The 15,155-nt window shown below is 38.2% G+C and overlaps 1 protein-coding gene across 7 annotated transcripts in view; it reads left to right on the forward strand.

Moving 5' to 3' along the window:
- The window catches only part of INPP5A (inositol polyphosphate-5-phosphatase A), a 253,590-nt gene that overhangs the window by 162,079 nt on the left and 76,356 nt on the right, over positions 1 to 15,155 (forward strand). For all 7 annotated transcript variants that reach the window (XM_083843924.1, XM_083843925.1, XM_083843927.1 and 4 more), the window contains exon 9: positions 15,066 to 15,150. In XM_083843924.1, coding sequence (XP_083700050.1) covers positions 15,066 to 15,150 — 85 coding nt within the window. The remainder of the gene's footprint in view (positions 1 to 15,065; positions 15,151 to 15,155) is intronic.

Raw genomic sequence — 15,155 nt, forward strand, 5'->3', positions numbered from 1 at the left:
GTGGAACTCTTGCTCCGACAGCTTGGCGTTGTGCGTGCTTGCTGCTCATCCCATGAAGCCCCGTTCCCTGGTGTCCCGAGGCAGCTGCCGCCCTTACGCCCAGCCCCGTGGCCCTTGCCCGAACAAGCCTGGTGCCTGCCTCCACGGCACAGAGCACCCCTGCACTGCCACTTCCCCCACGTTTTTTCTGGGGACTGCCCCAACCCCTGGCTCCCCCCGCATGGCGGGGCTGTCCCGGCAGAGGTGCTGCAGGTTGCTGGCAGCCTCCAAGAGCTCCCCGAGGCCAGGCCTGAGCGAGCAGCAGGGCTGCCGCCGCCCGTCCCTGAAGCACAGCCGTGCCTCCCAGCCCCACACACCTTGGGTTAGCAGAGGGAAGGAGAGCAGGTGAGAGTTGTTGCTCAACCTCAGTTAGACCGTGGCCAAGCGGGCTGAGATGAAGGACACGTTGACGTGCTCCATGCGTCTCTTCCTTCTCACGTTTGCCTGTAACCTTCCCTGCATGCAGTACCTGCAGCGTCTCCCCAGAGAGGGCTCCTCACCAACAAATTACAATTTACTCTTCTGGCTGTCTCTTGCAGCAGCCTAGAAATTAAGGCTGCTCCTGAACCAAAGTTACGCACTGAAAAACGTCTTTGTGCATGCAATGTTGTCATTTTTCAGCCTGGAGAAGAGGAGGCTCAGGGGGATCTTGTCAGTGTCTATAAATACCTGAAAGGAGGGTGCAAAGAGGACAGAGCCAGGCTCTTTTCGGTGGTTCCCAGTGCCAAGACAAGAGGCAATGGGCACAAACTGGAGCACAAGAGGTTCCATCTAAACAGCAGGAAACTTCTGTGCTGTGCAGATGACAGAGCTCTTGCACAGGTTGCCCAGAGAGGATGTGGAGCCTCCTCCCCAAGGAGGAAACTCAAAAGCTGCCTGGGCACGAACCTGGGCAACCTCTGGATGTCCCTGCTGGAGCGGGGGTTGGACCAGGTGACCTTCAGGGGTCCCTTCCTACCTCAACCATTCTGTGAATCTTGGATTCACTATCTAAATTTTCAGTGAAAAACATTCTGAAATGTAGTATGGGGTATAAATACCTTTTCAATCACTTTCTATCCAAAGTTTTACTTCTTTCCAGAAGTCTTGTCTTAGGATGATACTTAAACAAAAGATACTGTTTTTTTCCCCTATATATGTGCTTTTCCTGTGTACCCCAGCAGAGGGCTAAGTAGGAATTTCTCCAAAATAGACATTTATTTTCACTTTGGGGGGATAATACAAGGATGAAGAGGAATAATCCAGTATGTCTGGTCTTGTATCTGTTTTTCTGTGATACCACGTGTAAAAGCTGTTCAAATCATCAGAAAACACTAGGCTCTGGGAAGGTTTGTAAATAGGTGGCAAGCAGTAGTTTACAATAAAAGATCTTTTATTTAGAGGACAAAGCCACAGTTAGTTCAGGTTCTGCTTTCAGTAGTTTGGGAGATTTGTGTGTTCTGTTACATACATCAGTGTGAAAAAGGCCTATCTTTTTTTTTTTTTAACCTCCATTGGTCTCCTCTCCTTTTCTTACGCTTTGCACTAGGGAACTTTAGCAAACCTGTATAAACCTTTTGCATTATTTATTGTACACTTGTTGACAGCATACAGTGTGCTTCATTAGCTAATTTTGGCTTTGGACCTCCCACGATGCCCTGGCAGGGGTAAGGTAATACGACTGTAGTATTAGTGTCAGCTGTGGGTCAAAGATGTCATGATGGTATATCACTAAAATGTGACACTGCCAAAAACTGCCCCAACTCCCCTGTCCTTAGAAAAGAAAACCTTCAATTTTAGGTTGCACACTAGTACTGTGAGTTTGCATTCAGATGAATTGTTCATTTTGAGAGAGCAGCCAGCCGCAGATCCGGACCTCCATAGTGAAATGATGGGCTGACTCGCACAAAAGGGGAGTTCTGTAAGAGCAGTGAATAATGGGAAACCCCTTTCATCGGCATTGCTAACCTTTTGGCAGCCACCAGCAAACTCTATTCTGATCTGCTGATTGGGGAGGACAATACGCTGAAGCTCACTTTGAATGCATGCTACCACCAACAGTGTCCCCATTCAGAGGGTTTTGGGAACCATCTTTGACCATTGTCTGCCATCACTCCTTCAGACAGTAGGAAAAGGGAAAGTGAGAACGTCTATAGGGGGAAAAGTACTTCTTTTCTTGGCTTTAATCTCTTTTTAAAGCTTCATAGATCTACATTTCCAGCTGAGCTACTGGAGCTATGCAGTGTCAGATAAATATTGAAGAGAGAGGTTTCAAGCTGAGCTTTTAAATCCCCTTATCTGCATGAACTAATAATGCAGATTTAGTGCTGTTAAAAACAGAGACTGATAAGTCTTTTCCTTTAAAGCCTTTAAACTGCTAAAGAGCATTTAACAGCAATGCAGTTCAAACCCAGAGAACAATACTGAGAAGGAAAACAGTTTAATGAGCTAAACCTTCACTGAATGAAGCAGAAACACCTTCTCACAGTTGATTTAGGTCACTGTGGGAGTAAGTGAAAGCGCGGTTCTGTTAACTCTGCATCTTCATAAACATGAATTAAGTACAGCCTTTTCATGTAAGGTAAAAGCTATCACAGGACTTTGAAACACAAAAACCAGGAAAGTTTGCAAATACAGCTTGAATGAATTAGCTTAACTATTAAAATCAGAGAAGTCGGTTTCCCAAAATTATTTTAACACGTATTGTAACACAAGCTTTTAGCACATAAGCATGAAGCATCTCAGTATATCTAAATTACTGAGAAGGGGAAGTGTTAGAGGGAAAAAAAAAAGACAAAAGGGAATAGGTGCTGAGTGAATGTTTTAAAGTTGTCTTTAGAAGTTTCCTCCTGAGTGAATCTATTAATAATCATAATAACATATTTTGAGAGTGGAAAGGTTTAATCTTGCAATGGTGTTATGAAGTGATTTACTTTTAAAATTAGCTTTTTTGAAATTAGAAAATGAATAATACAGCAAGGAGAATGTTTTTAGAGACAACTAGCTGGTGTACGCTGGGCCAGATTGTTTTTATCATTTGCCATTTAGCAAATGTGAAGAAAATATGGTGATAAATAGATTCTTTAATAGAGCTAGAATTACATCAGTGATGAGCAAATGTTTATTTGTTTATTTACAAATACATACAGAGTGTATATGTATAAAATTGGTCTCTGTAATGAGTCGATTCTATTGTAAACCCAAACTAAATTCCCAGAAGTCAATTACATTGTTCCAGATACAAATGCAGTCAAATCTGAAGTTGCTTTATAAATCAGAATAAGAACACCCATGGTGTATTTTCTAGGGCAAAAAGAAATTCTTCCAGACCCGTTTTGGTTAATTCACATGTACAGGTAGCCCTATTTGCATCATACTTGCATCTTTTTTTTTCTAAAGGTGGAAAGTTTAAGCTATATAAGAGATTAAGAAAGGAAATTATTCTATGTTTTACTTCAGACTTCCATACATCTGCTGTAATTAATGCTTGTGCATGTGTATACTAACTAATCGTATTGCTGTATTAGTCATGTACTTTAGATCCTTGCTAGGGAAAAATGTCTGCTGAATTTACAAATTGAGTAGAAACCATAGGATAGTGTCCTTTAAAAGTATTAGAAAAGAGAATGCTAGGAACAGGGATGTGAGATATTAGCCTGATACTGTGGTTCTTGTTGTGCCAGCCATTTAAACTTCCTGAAATTATCTAGAGCATTCAGATCCATAAAATGAATGTTTTTTTTCCTTCTTTTTTTTTTTTTTTTTAAGAAAGTGACAGTGCTCTTCTGTTTTCCTATTGAAATGTTCCCTGGCCTAGTTCAACAGAAACATTTTTACATTACAACTGTGAAATCTTGGCATAAAGCTCCCCTTTGTGCCCTTCATTATTTTCTCACAAATATAGTCCATTGTCACATAGCTGAAGTTAATTTGATCAACATTGGGACATTTAACTTTTATGTCCGGTCAAAGGAGCTGTTTCATGCTCATTTTGGGTATTCAAAAGAAATGATTGCCAGAAAAATAATGTTACTATTAACAATTCAGAGCAATTAGTTTCCCAGGGAGAGGCGATGTGATGCACCGGCTCCACACAACTATTCTTTGTCATTTTATGGATGCTCATCAGTCAACTGTCACATCTTCTCAAAGACCCCTCCAATCTAAATGTTTCTTTTTGGGCTTTTCCCAGAACTAGCAGCTGAATGAGCAAAAGAAAAGCCACTTAGTTTCTAGGCAAAGGAAAACTTCACTCTAAAGATCTGGGTCATTTGAGAAGATTCTAGGAGTAGCCTGCCTTTTTTTTTTTTTTCAACGGTGATTTTAATGTCAAGTGAAAACTCTCTGTAATCATGTGTCTTCAAACATTTAGTGATTTTTTTTATGTATTCAGAAAGAATGCACTCCCAGGGCAAATAAACCTTCTATCCAAATGTCTTCTAACAAAGGTTTAAAACCCTAGATCACATTCAGAAAGACAGCTTTTCATTAAACACCCTGAGGCTCATCTCATTAATATTTAATCATTCCCCCCCCCTTAAAGTAAGGTTAAGTGCTCTCAAAATTAACGTGTTTGTATAATATGCTCGTTAAAGAGCAAATCCAGCAAAATTATCTTGTTACTTTCAGCCTGTCAAATAAAGTCGAAGACACTTTTTCCTTGCTTGTTTTTCTATTGGTTCGAACTTTTGCTCGTTTGACATGGTTGTCAAAAAATTAACTCATGTCCTTCCTGTTTACGCAAACACCTTTAGAATTTGATTATATTTTTAGCAGAAAAATGATTTTCTATTTGTATGAATTGTAACAAAAAATATACATGATTATAATTTTAAGGACATGCTAAACATTTACACACTACATGAATGATGATTTTTGGTAGTCCTAGCTTGCAAGTTTACCTTCATTCACTTATTTTCTGTGTTTGGGGCTTTTTTTTTTTCCTATTAATAACTGAACAGGTCCAAGGGTTAGATTATCAGGACTATTATAACAAGCCTTTCTGGTGTCTGTTATTCATATTGTAAATAAAAGATCTCTTTTTTTCTCTCATGTCAAACATCCATCTGTACACGCAGAAACTGGTTTGCAAGCAAAGATCCAATTGGAGAATTAACAATCCAAAATCCAGAACTTTAATAACTTCCAGGTGCTCAGAAACATGTCACTTAAAGAAAAAAATGTGTGGATATGCTAAGTCACACTTCAATTTGCCTACCTAATGTGAACAGAATTGTGTCTCTTTCAAAAGAGATTTAAAAAATGTAAAGCACTGAGACTTCCTGGAGGGTTGTGGTTTTTATTTGGTTTGGTTTTTTTTTGTTTGTTTGTTTTGTTTTGTTTTTGACAATAGTTTTCACAAAGACAAACTCACTGTCTTATGGTGTGGATTACAGTAAAGGATTTGCCAAGTCTGCATTTGAGGACTCTAAGCCTTCACCTCATCTTTTGTAAGGGTTTTGCTCCTTTGTACCTGTTTTCCATTAATAGGTTCTCCTGGAGCTGCCTCAGCTGTCTACCCTATCTCTCTAGTAGAATACGGCTGATGCAACTACAGGCTAGATTGGATGTAGTATGAAAAGATAATTTGTGTAATTAAACAGAGACAATTGAAGAGAAGAGAGAGAAACACTTAAAAAAGAAATCTGAAGCAGTGGCTGAAAATAACTTGTGGCCAGTTTGATTTTTCTCAGAAAGTGCCTTTATATAAGAATTGCAGGGCATGTCACATTGCCATTGGATTAGTTTTCTCTTTTTACTGTAATTTGTTCCTTAGAGATTTGGAGGCTAGATAAAGAGCAGTCATTAGTGTCTAGCTAAAGGTGACACTCACATCAGCATTCATTGTGGTTTGTGCCTTTTGAAATGTTCTATCGTATAGTCATATAATCTTCCAGGATAGCCATGATTTAATTAAAAAGAATCTATATGGGCTGTTGATCCAATTTTTATTCATTTGCAGAGAAATGAAAATAAATTGCTATTGTGATTTTATTTACAAGCCACTGAATGCTCACTGTAAAATGATGCTATGAGCTGATAGTTATAAAACAAAGAAATGGTTGAAAGAGCTCCATTCTGCTACCATTTGAGTCTATGGGCACTAAGTGATTAATCATCTTTCATCATTTTTACTCCCATAGGGAAGGTAGGATCACTGTAGGAGAATGGTTGTTTTCTTTTGTGTGCTGTGTTCTGGAAAGATACAGGTTATACTTTACAGGTAAATAACCATATGCAAGTTACAGCATTTTTAGCTGCTTGTCTGTGTGTCTGTTCAAGTGCTGAACTACCTGTAGACGGACTTTGCAGAAGTTCTTCATGAACTGGCAGGTAATTAGCTGTAACTGCTTCACATTTAATGAAAGCCTCTTTATATTTCTTCCATCAGTGTATGGTTTAAGTCGCAGTTAAGATGTTCCAGTTTCTTACTACAACAAAAGGATTGGTCCTGCAATCTCTGTATCCACCAGGATTTTCCTTGGTCAAATGCTAGCAGCTCTGATTTTTCAATCTTTTGAAAGAGAGAATTTTTCCTTCTCTTTAGCATTTCAAATATTTCTGTCATGTCACCCTTTGTTTTTTTCCTTTAACTAAGTAGTCCACTGTAGTGTGATTTTCAAAGGGTTAAATGGCCAAGCTAATGAGTAAGTATGTAAAATTGTTACTTGTTAGTTTGTTTTTCTTTTTAGGTTGAGCATTTTTGAGTCCTTTGCAAGTGAAGACTTTCTGTGTTTCTAATAATTTGTATTAGGCTTTTCAAGAACGGGGTTGTTTTTATTTTTGATTCACGGTCTGTCTGAGCCTAGCTGGCTCCCCAGGCAAGCAGATGATAGCGTGTCGGTTTCAGTTGCTAGCAACGCCCTGTGGTGTGGTATGGCTAGCGTCCTGTCACCTGCTGCTGCCCCCTCTACCCATGTAGCCATCCCCAGGAGGCTGGACTGGGAAAGGCACCTGTGGCCAGTCTTGGGAGGGTATGGCAAGGTACAAATCTTGCGAGATTTCATAATTATTCTGCCACTGTTCCCACTGGTGAACTGTGTCAGAGGTACGGTGTCTGTCTTTGGAATTTTTCTAGAGTTGTCATAAAAAATACTTTTCCCGGATTTTAAAGAGTTAGAGGATCAGTATCCTATTGCCGTGGATCCTAGTTATTTTAAGGCTTGACATTAGCACTTTTAACACTAAGTGAACACAGAGTTTGTTTTACTTGACCACATCCAAGCTGTGCAGAACTGTAAACAAGAATTGCTGTGTCAGTCTTCATACAGCTGAAGACATGGCAGTTATCTGCTGTCTGCTTATGACCAAGTGTTACCAACACTGAGGGGATTCAGAAGTTGTGTAAGAATTTTAGTCTTCCATGATAAAATAAAAGATTCAAAAAGACATGTGGTTTCTGTTTTTTTCTTGTTGTTTTCTTTTGCATCAGTTGGAGAATGAGAAAATTTCTTTGTAATGTAACGCCAGTGCAATAGTATTGTATTTTCCTGTAGCAAAATTGACAAGTACTTACATCATTATACATGGCTGCTATTTCATTAGGCGAATGTCAGTGTCAGGTAAGATCATGGTTTTATCAATATAATGAAAATACCAGTCAAGTGAGGAAAAAGTCACAATTTTCCAGCTCTAAAAATTGATTTTTATTGCTCTTCTTGTAATCCTTTCTTTGGATTAAGTATTTATTATTGATGTGGTCTTTCTTTTAATCTTAATAGATGCTGACATTGTAATTAATTAAAAAATACGGCATTTTTGCCCAAATGGCACTATATTGAAATTAAAAGTGAACATCACATATTAGTTAAACAGCCCTGGCAAATGCCTTGAGTGCTAAGATGATTGCCTAAGCTTCTTGACAATTCCCTTCATCTTGCTGTATGCTGCTTGACCTTTTGAGATGTTTTGGTGTTATTAATAGGTTTGAGCTATTATATCCGAAAGAACAGGGCACAAAAATACGATAAAGTTTATCTTTCTAATGACAGTGCTACAACACCTTAGGCATGCCAATGAAGTCACTTGCTTCATGTCTTTTGAGGTACACTTACACATTACCCAGGTAACTTTTATTCAGGAACTGATGTTTTTTTCTGGAATTCGTCTCTCAGTACGTACCTGGGAATGCAAGGTGCTGCCAGCTGAGGGCTGACTGTACTGCAGAAGGGAAGCAATGCTCAGAAGAGCTGACAGGGTCCTGTCTTTCAAAGTTCTCTCTAAAGCTTTTGGTGGAGAGGTGGATTGTTTACTGAGGATCCCCACCGGCCACTTCTCGAGGTGTAGGTGTGCAAGCTGAACTTTCTGTCCAAAACTTAAATGGAAAAAGTAACAAGGATAGGAATAACAGAAATCTGACAGACCAAGTAGCAATCCTGTGTCTGTTTTTGTTGTAGCCAAAACCTAACATTTCCAGTCTCTTGATCTTCAGTGTCAACACGGCAGTGGTTGTAGAAGATAATTTTCACTGTCGTCGTTCCTGGCCTTTCCACCAGAAGTCACTGCAGGAGTTGTTATTACCTCTGGCACTGTAGATCTATGGAAAAGAAAGTACATATAACCTTCTTATCCATAGTTCTCCTGCTGCTTTCATACTAGCTCTTAGCTTCCACCAACGGGACAGTCAGGTCACTTTCTACGTTTATTTTATCCCTTTCTAAACGTTCCCCTCTGGGGTGAGATCCTTGCTTGCCATGCAAGCTGTGCATGCCATCAGCCAGGTGCAGGGCTCCACGGAGGGGCACAGGCCGAGTGGCCTCCATGCTCCCCAAGGCCTGCAGCGAGCCTGCGGGCAGCCCCGCGGTGCCAGGCTCCTGGCAGTCCCTGGGCACTGCACCCATCCATCGGCTGAAGCATGGAAAGGTTTTACTCTCTCAGGAAGAGGCTCAGGTATGCCAGTATTGATTTTACTGAATTTGGGTCAAAATAACCATTGGTCCAGAGCTGTGCTTAGATTAACAGTAAACAATATGAATAGTTTAACCTGAGAAATGATTGCTGCACCTAGACTGAGCTGTCGTGTACATAGCTGTTTGTGATTTTTATCATCCTTTAGTTAGGAAAGGGTACTATATATAGGCAATCACATTTTCTCTGCAAAAGCTGCTTTCATGTCTTTAATCCCTCTGAATGAATAATATACCAAAATATAGAGATTGCAGAAGGATAATTTCTTACCTCATAAGTTGTATGAGAAATACAGAAGCTCTCATACTAGTTAGTATTTAGCTTAAACACATTTAGTTATTACATAAATGTGCTCACTGAATAAAATATGGGTTGACCTTTGGATTGTTTCTTCCCAAGCAATGTGACAGTGTCCCTCCTTCTCCTCCATTCAGCCTGCATGGCAGAGCTGTGAGTTTTTTGTTTTGTTTTGTTATGTTATTGTTGTGTTTAAAAAAAAAAAAAAAAACTCAAGCCCTTCTTTTCAGCGGTGTCAAGTCAGGATGAATTGGCCAGGGAAGCATGTTTATAGACTGTGTGAAGAACTTTGTCTTTGTGTGGGAACGCTGGTGACACTGGTATGGCTTGCCTGAATGAACTGCGATGACGCGGCTAATAAGGTGTCCTGCTGAGTGCTGCCACAGCCTTTCTCAGACCTCCCACTTAATGCCATTCAGCTCCAGCTCAGTGTAGCTAATTTTTCCCATTCCCTCAATTCTTTAGGCCCCCTTACAAACAGAAAAGTCAACTTTCACACCGCGGAGAAGATAAGTGCTTTAGGAAATAATCGTGTAAACAGAATGTTACCTTCTGACCTGATGCTGATACCTTGGTCTGGGACAAAACCCAGCTGGCTATTGCATTAGACATGGCTATTAAAGGAATAATGCTGCTGATCCTCCTTACAAAGTGCCCTGAGAAATGGTTTAGCCAAATCACAGTGCCTCTTGTCACACTGAATCATGTTCAGCTGCTCTCTTCCACGATCAAATTGCTGATATTTAGATGCTCCCTTGTCTTCTCCTTTCCGGTAACAGTATGGGAGGGGGATAAGTAGGAAAGCAAGTACAAGTCTGTACTGTTTCTGCTTGCCCTAGTATTTTCTGGCTGAATTTCAGTGTTGTGAAACATGCATACAGTACACCATATCACTTTTACAGAGGAGGGTACATTTCATAAAGTATCTTTATTTGCAGTGACTATGAGTACTTCAAAATGGCAAAAGTAAATTACAGAAGGATTTCAATGATTCCAATGACACGGAACTGTTCGTTTTAAGATCACACTAACATTCATTTTGGTATTTAATGTAGAGACTAAAATTAATAACTAGACCCAGATCTCCAGGAGTATCAGGAAGAAGAGGAACCTCTACCTCTTACTCATTTGAGTCTTGATAAGAATATGATATCCTCCTAAAGAGCTTTGAATCCACTTAACCTTCACAATCCTTTTAGTTGATAGTATCACCCAGACTTAGAGGTACACCCTTTCACTGAAGTAACTTGACATATCCTGGGTTCCAAGACCAAACCCTGAACATTTGCTTTTACTGTGGCATTTATTTGATTTTTTTTTTTAGGTTTGCCAATTGCATGGGTCTGTGGTCTGAGCTGGGAAGTGTGATCACTACAGGCAGGGCAATTTAGCTCAAGCTGAAGCTGTTAAGCTTCATAGCTCAGATGGTTTGAGCATTTTCTCGTAATTCTCCTGGTGCATCCAAAATAACAGACAGGTTTTGTCAGAGATCTTTTGGAAAATGTGTGAGGGGACTGCTGGGCTACAAAGCACTGATCAGTAGTGGGTAGCTTTCCTAGAAGTCCTACTGAGAACAGAGTGAGTACATGTCCAGTGTAGCACCAGTAACCTGGCTTTGTAATGCAGCTGCTGATAGCCAGTGTAAGACAAACTGCTGTTATTAGACCCAAAAAAAAAAAGAAAGAATTAAACATATTTATTTTTCAGCAAACAAATTGCTATAGTAATTTAACATTAATTTCTACCTTTACCAGTGAAGTTTACTCCTTCCTTATAAACGGAGTGAACCATGGATCTGAGACATCAAAACATTTAAGCATGTGACTTTGACTGGAAACGTTACTTGAAAGTTACAATTGCTTGAATGTTTTATTCTTGTACTGTTGTGTCATGTCTAAAAAGCTATTCAACACTGATTTAGAAACCATCTGCGGATTGTTTGTCTCTTCTGAAAATACAACAAAATTTAAAAAAAAAAAACACCAGAGAATAGTCCAAGCAGTCCGAAAGACTTTCAGTGTTGCACCATGACTTAAAAATGTAGAATTAGTTGGAAATAAGCAAAATAGTTTAGGTAATGTGTTCCCAGTGTGAGGAAATGCTCATCTGATGCTATTATCAAGGATTTCTTATGAAATTATAAGCACTGTGTATTTGGAACTAGTAGAAGAGAAATCATCTATGGCATTTATTTTTGCACACTTTAGAGTTTAAGAAGGTCAGCAATAAATCCTGTCATAGGTGGGCATTTTTTCCAGTGGTCCTTATTTGCCATATTGTATTCGTTATTTTTATTTCTAAAATGCACGGAAGTTTTTGGTTTTGGTTTTCATGTTATATGTGCAAATAAACTTTTTTCATAAGCAATACCTTCTGCAGCAAGAACAAAGGATTAGAATAGTGAAAATGTTCTTCCAGCCATTACAAAGGAAAGACATCTCTTTCTGTAAAGGAAGACTTGTAGTCTGTTTGAAAAGTTTTCTGTATTATTTGCGTTAGGTAAGTCATGATTGCCTATAATCTCTTAACGGCCCGGTATGGTCACAATAAACAGCACAGTTAGTTGGCAAAAGTTAAATACTTGTGGCTTCTCATAAGTCATGAAATTTTTACCTGAAAGCCACCTATTTTGTTACAGGCTATTTAGAAGAGTTGTACAGGAATGTATAGAGTCTTCAAGTACATTGAAGCCCTTCTGGATAATCTGATAGTCAGCAAGTACAAGTTAAAAGAAATAGCACTAGGTCCTCCCAATAAAAGCATTAAATTAGCGCTGGTGACATAGGTTGGCTGCTTTCTTTTTACATGATTCAGATTTATCACTCCATTGACTGATTCATGGCAACATTTTTAAAGGATTATTTGATTCATGGTTAAAGCAAGGGTATTGTTTTAGCAACGAGTAACAAAGTAAATAGCACAGATTTTGAAGCCTTTCTACTTCATTTGCAAGTGCTCTTTCTTAAAAAAGCAAATATAGTCTTCTGAATTCTCATTTACTTGTACACTTTATCAGCTATATATTTGTGGCTTAGAATGCAGAAACAAGGAATGGAACATTTTTTTTCAGTTCTTGCTCCAGTCCTAACACTTTCTTTGTGCATCCTTGGTCCTGGTGAAACTCAGTTTTTCACGGTACAGTGCATAATTTCTATCCAAATCCCCCTAATGCTGGACGTTATTCCTGCATTGCTGCTGGGAGAGGAAATACTGCTGTACTTTTCTTTATTGCTGTCTCCTTTGCTAACTTGATTCTGATTCTAAAAGCATAATCGAGATAGTTCTTGTGCTATTGATTCAATGGAATTACAGCCACCAGTAAGTATTTCAAATTAGAGCTATCAGAGTACCACACTGCTGAAATGATTCAAAAATTCGGGAATTCTTGAACTAATAATAAGTCCCAGTGGCCAGGATAGTATGTTACAAACATAAACATCTAGTTGAGTCATTTAAGGCATTTTTTATTGTTAGGTATCCCAGATCATTTAATAAGTAAGTACAGATACATGTATATGCCTTGTACCACTGTTGTTAATTTTACTGTACACCTAAATTTCACCACTTGTGAAAAGGAGATACATTGGAAGCCACTTAAACATCATTCTTGAGAAGTAACATTTGGACTATTTTATTTCAATCTGTCATGAGATACTTTTTCTAAAATATCCATCAAGAGAAACTACAAGGGGAGCTACTGGTTAAAACTATCCATTTTAAAGCTGGCTTTCATTTGTATGCAAATCATGTTTAAATCAAGTAATGTGTAAAACCACGAAATGACTAAATTTTAATTAATTGTTCAGAAACATACTAATAAGCTGTTTTGTTTATCAGTAACTGTTTGAAGTTTTTCAAGTTAATTTGGTTAGCAGACATTTTAACTGGCTGTTTTTGGAACAGACTATTTATTTGGAAAATCTGTCTTTGCATAATATAACCTCAGACGTCATCCTCATAATATCAATTTGTTTTGAGAGGCCTTCTCTAGACCTTGATGTCATTCCTGCAATATCTCTCAGGTTTTTGTCAGCAATAAATGGCAATGGGAAAAGTTAAACTAAGATATGAATCAGGAAAGTTGCTGCAGCAAAATCAGTTTTTCTTATGTATAAGTTGCATATCAGATCTAGCAATTGTAGTATTAGCAGATTAAGGTAATGTAAATGGTTTAACTTTTAAGTTTTCATTTTCCTTTAATGTGCCAGGAGGGCACTAATCAAACTAATGTTACATACAGGTCAAGAGTGACAGGTTTTTCTTGATGCTTGCTAGGAGTTGACAGTAGACAATATTTATTAACAGTACCTGCAATAATTTGTCAGCTGAATGGAGGATTTGAGATTTTCATACCAGAAAAGTCTTTACAAGAGTTTTCACTTCAGATGATCACTACCTTAGGTCCAATGCACATTAGTTTTTCAATTGCGTAATATTCCTTGTGCAATAGATTACAGTGGACTATAAATGTAAGATTTTTTGTAAAAGGAGTAGTATCTCACTGTAAATCCAATGTTTTATCTTTCTTTACAGCTTTGAAATATCTAAATGGATGTCATACATTAAAAGGTTTAAAACCATTTAAAATGAATGCCTCCTTGCTGGGCAATGTTGTTCCTGAAGGCCTTCTTACTGTGTACTACTTTGTCATCATTTACGTATCTATTTGTGTCCCTGCCTCTTGCTCATTTGGGGTTTCTGGCATCATAGTGCTTACATATTTATGTATTCCCAGGATGTACATAATGTATTGCCTTACATTTGTTCCTTATTTCTTATATGTTGTGCATCTACTGTATCAGTCCATTTTTTGTGGGTTTTGTCTGTGTATTTTATTCGTAGCTGTAACAGTCACATTTCACTTATTTCATATTGTCCTCAGCTACTGATGGAAATTAATTGTATTGATTCTTGTTTGGAAATTAAGCTTGACTCATTGGATTTCTGAATGTCAAGATCTCTGGAACCAAGTAAAACTGCACATTGTTAGGAGTACCAAACAGGTGTTACTAATAATAGATAAACTAATAATACAATAACAATTTTTAATAACACAAAATTTGTAAGATGAACAATAATGCCTCATCTCCTTGTTTATTACTGAGCAAAGGCTTGAGAAAAGAGTTAATCTTTATTCTGCATCTGGAAAGATCACATTTTAGGTGTTAGCTACAATCTCAGTAAAAATTTGTTTTCAAGACAAGAGAACTGCCTTTCAGAGAACCATAACTAAGCTAGGAAAAAATGTGTAGTTTAATCAGTATCAGCCGTGATTAGTAATGTTTAGTGATAATAAATCACTCTTCTTATAGTCCTTAGAGTATTAACAAACGCTAGTAAATGTTATGATCACAATCTTACAGATACATAAATACACAACACAGAATTGAAGGTAGGTGAATTCTGAATTTACTACCAATTTGGAGTTCCTAATTCTTAGTTGCCCAGTCCAAAGCACGTATACTTAACTTTTCAAAGGTGTGGAGTACATCTAGGATGCCCTCAAGGTTTCTCTGTTCCCCAAGTGCTGGTTTTGTGTTGTTTTTTACTAACTTCTGCAAACTAGCATTCCTCCAGACTGCTCTTTCAGACAGATAGGGGAATTCAAATGTGTTATTTTAACAGGGTTGGACACAATTGCCTGAGCAAGGACGATCAGTCCAAAAACATGCTTAATGTATTGAGAAGATTGTTTCAGTATAAACTGGTAGTTTTGATCATTCCTATAATTATTTCTAAGATAGTACTTAGAAGTAAGATATGCGCGTTCGTACATGTTCACATATACATAAAGCTGAATGGCAGTTCTGTTTTTTTTTGTTTGTTTGTTTGTTTTTTTCCAGAATTATAGATCAGCGGTTTGAGAAAGTTTCATATTTCGTCTTTGGAGATTTCAATTTTAGACTGGATGCCAAAGCAGTAGTAGAGGTAGG

Source organism: Anser anser, assembly GCF_964211835.1.
Source record: "Anser anser genome assembly, chromosome: 7".
Lineage (NCBI taxonomy): Eukaryota > Metazoa > Chordata > Aves > Anseriformes > Anatidae > Anser > Anser anser.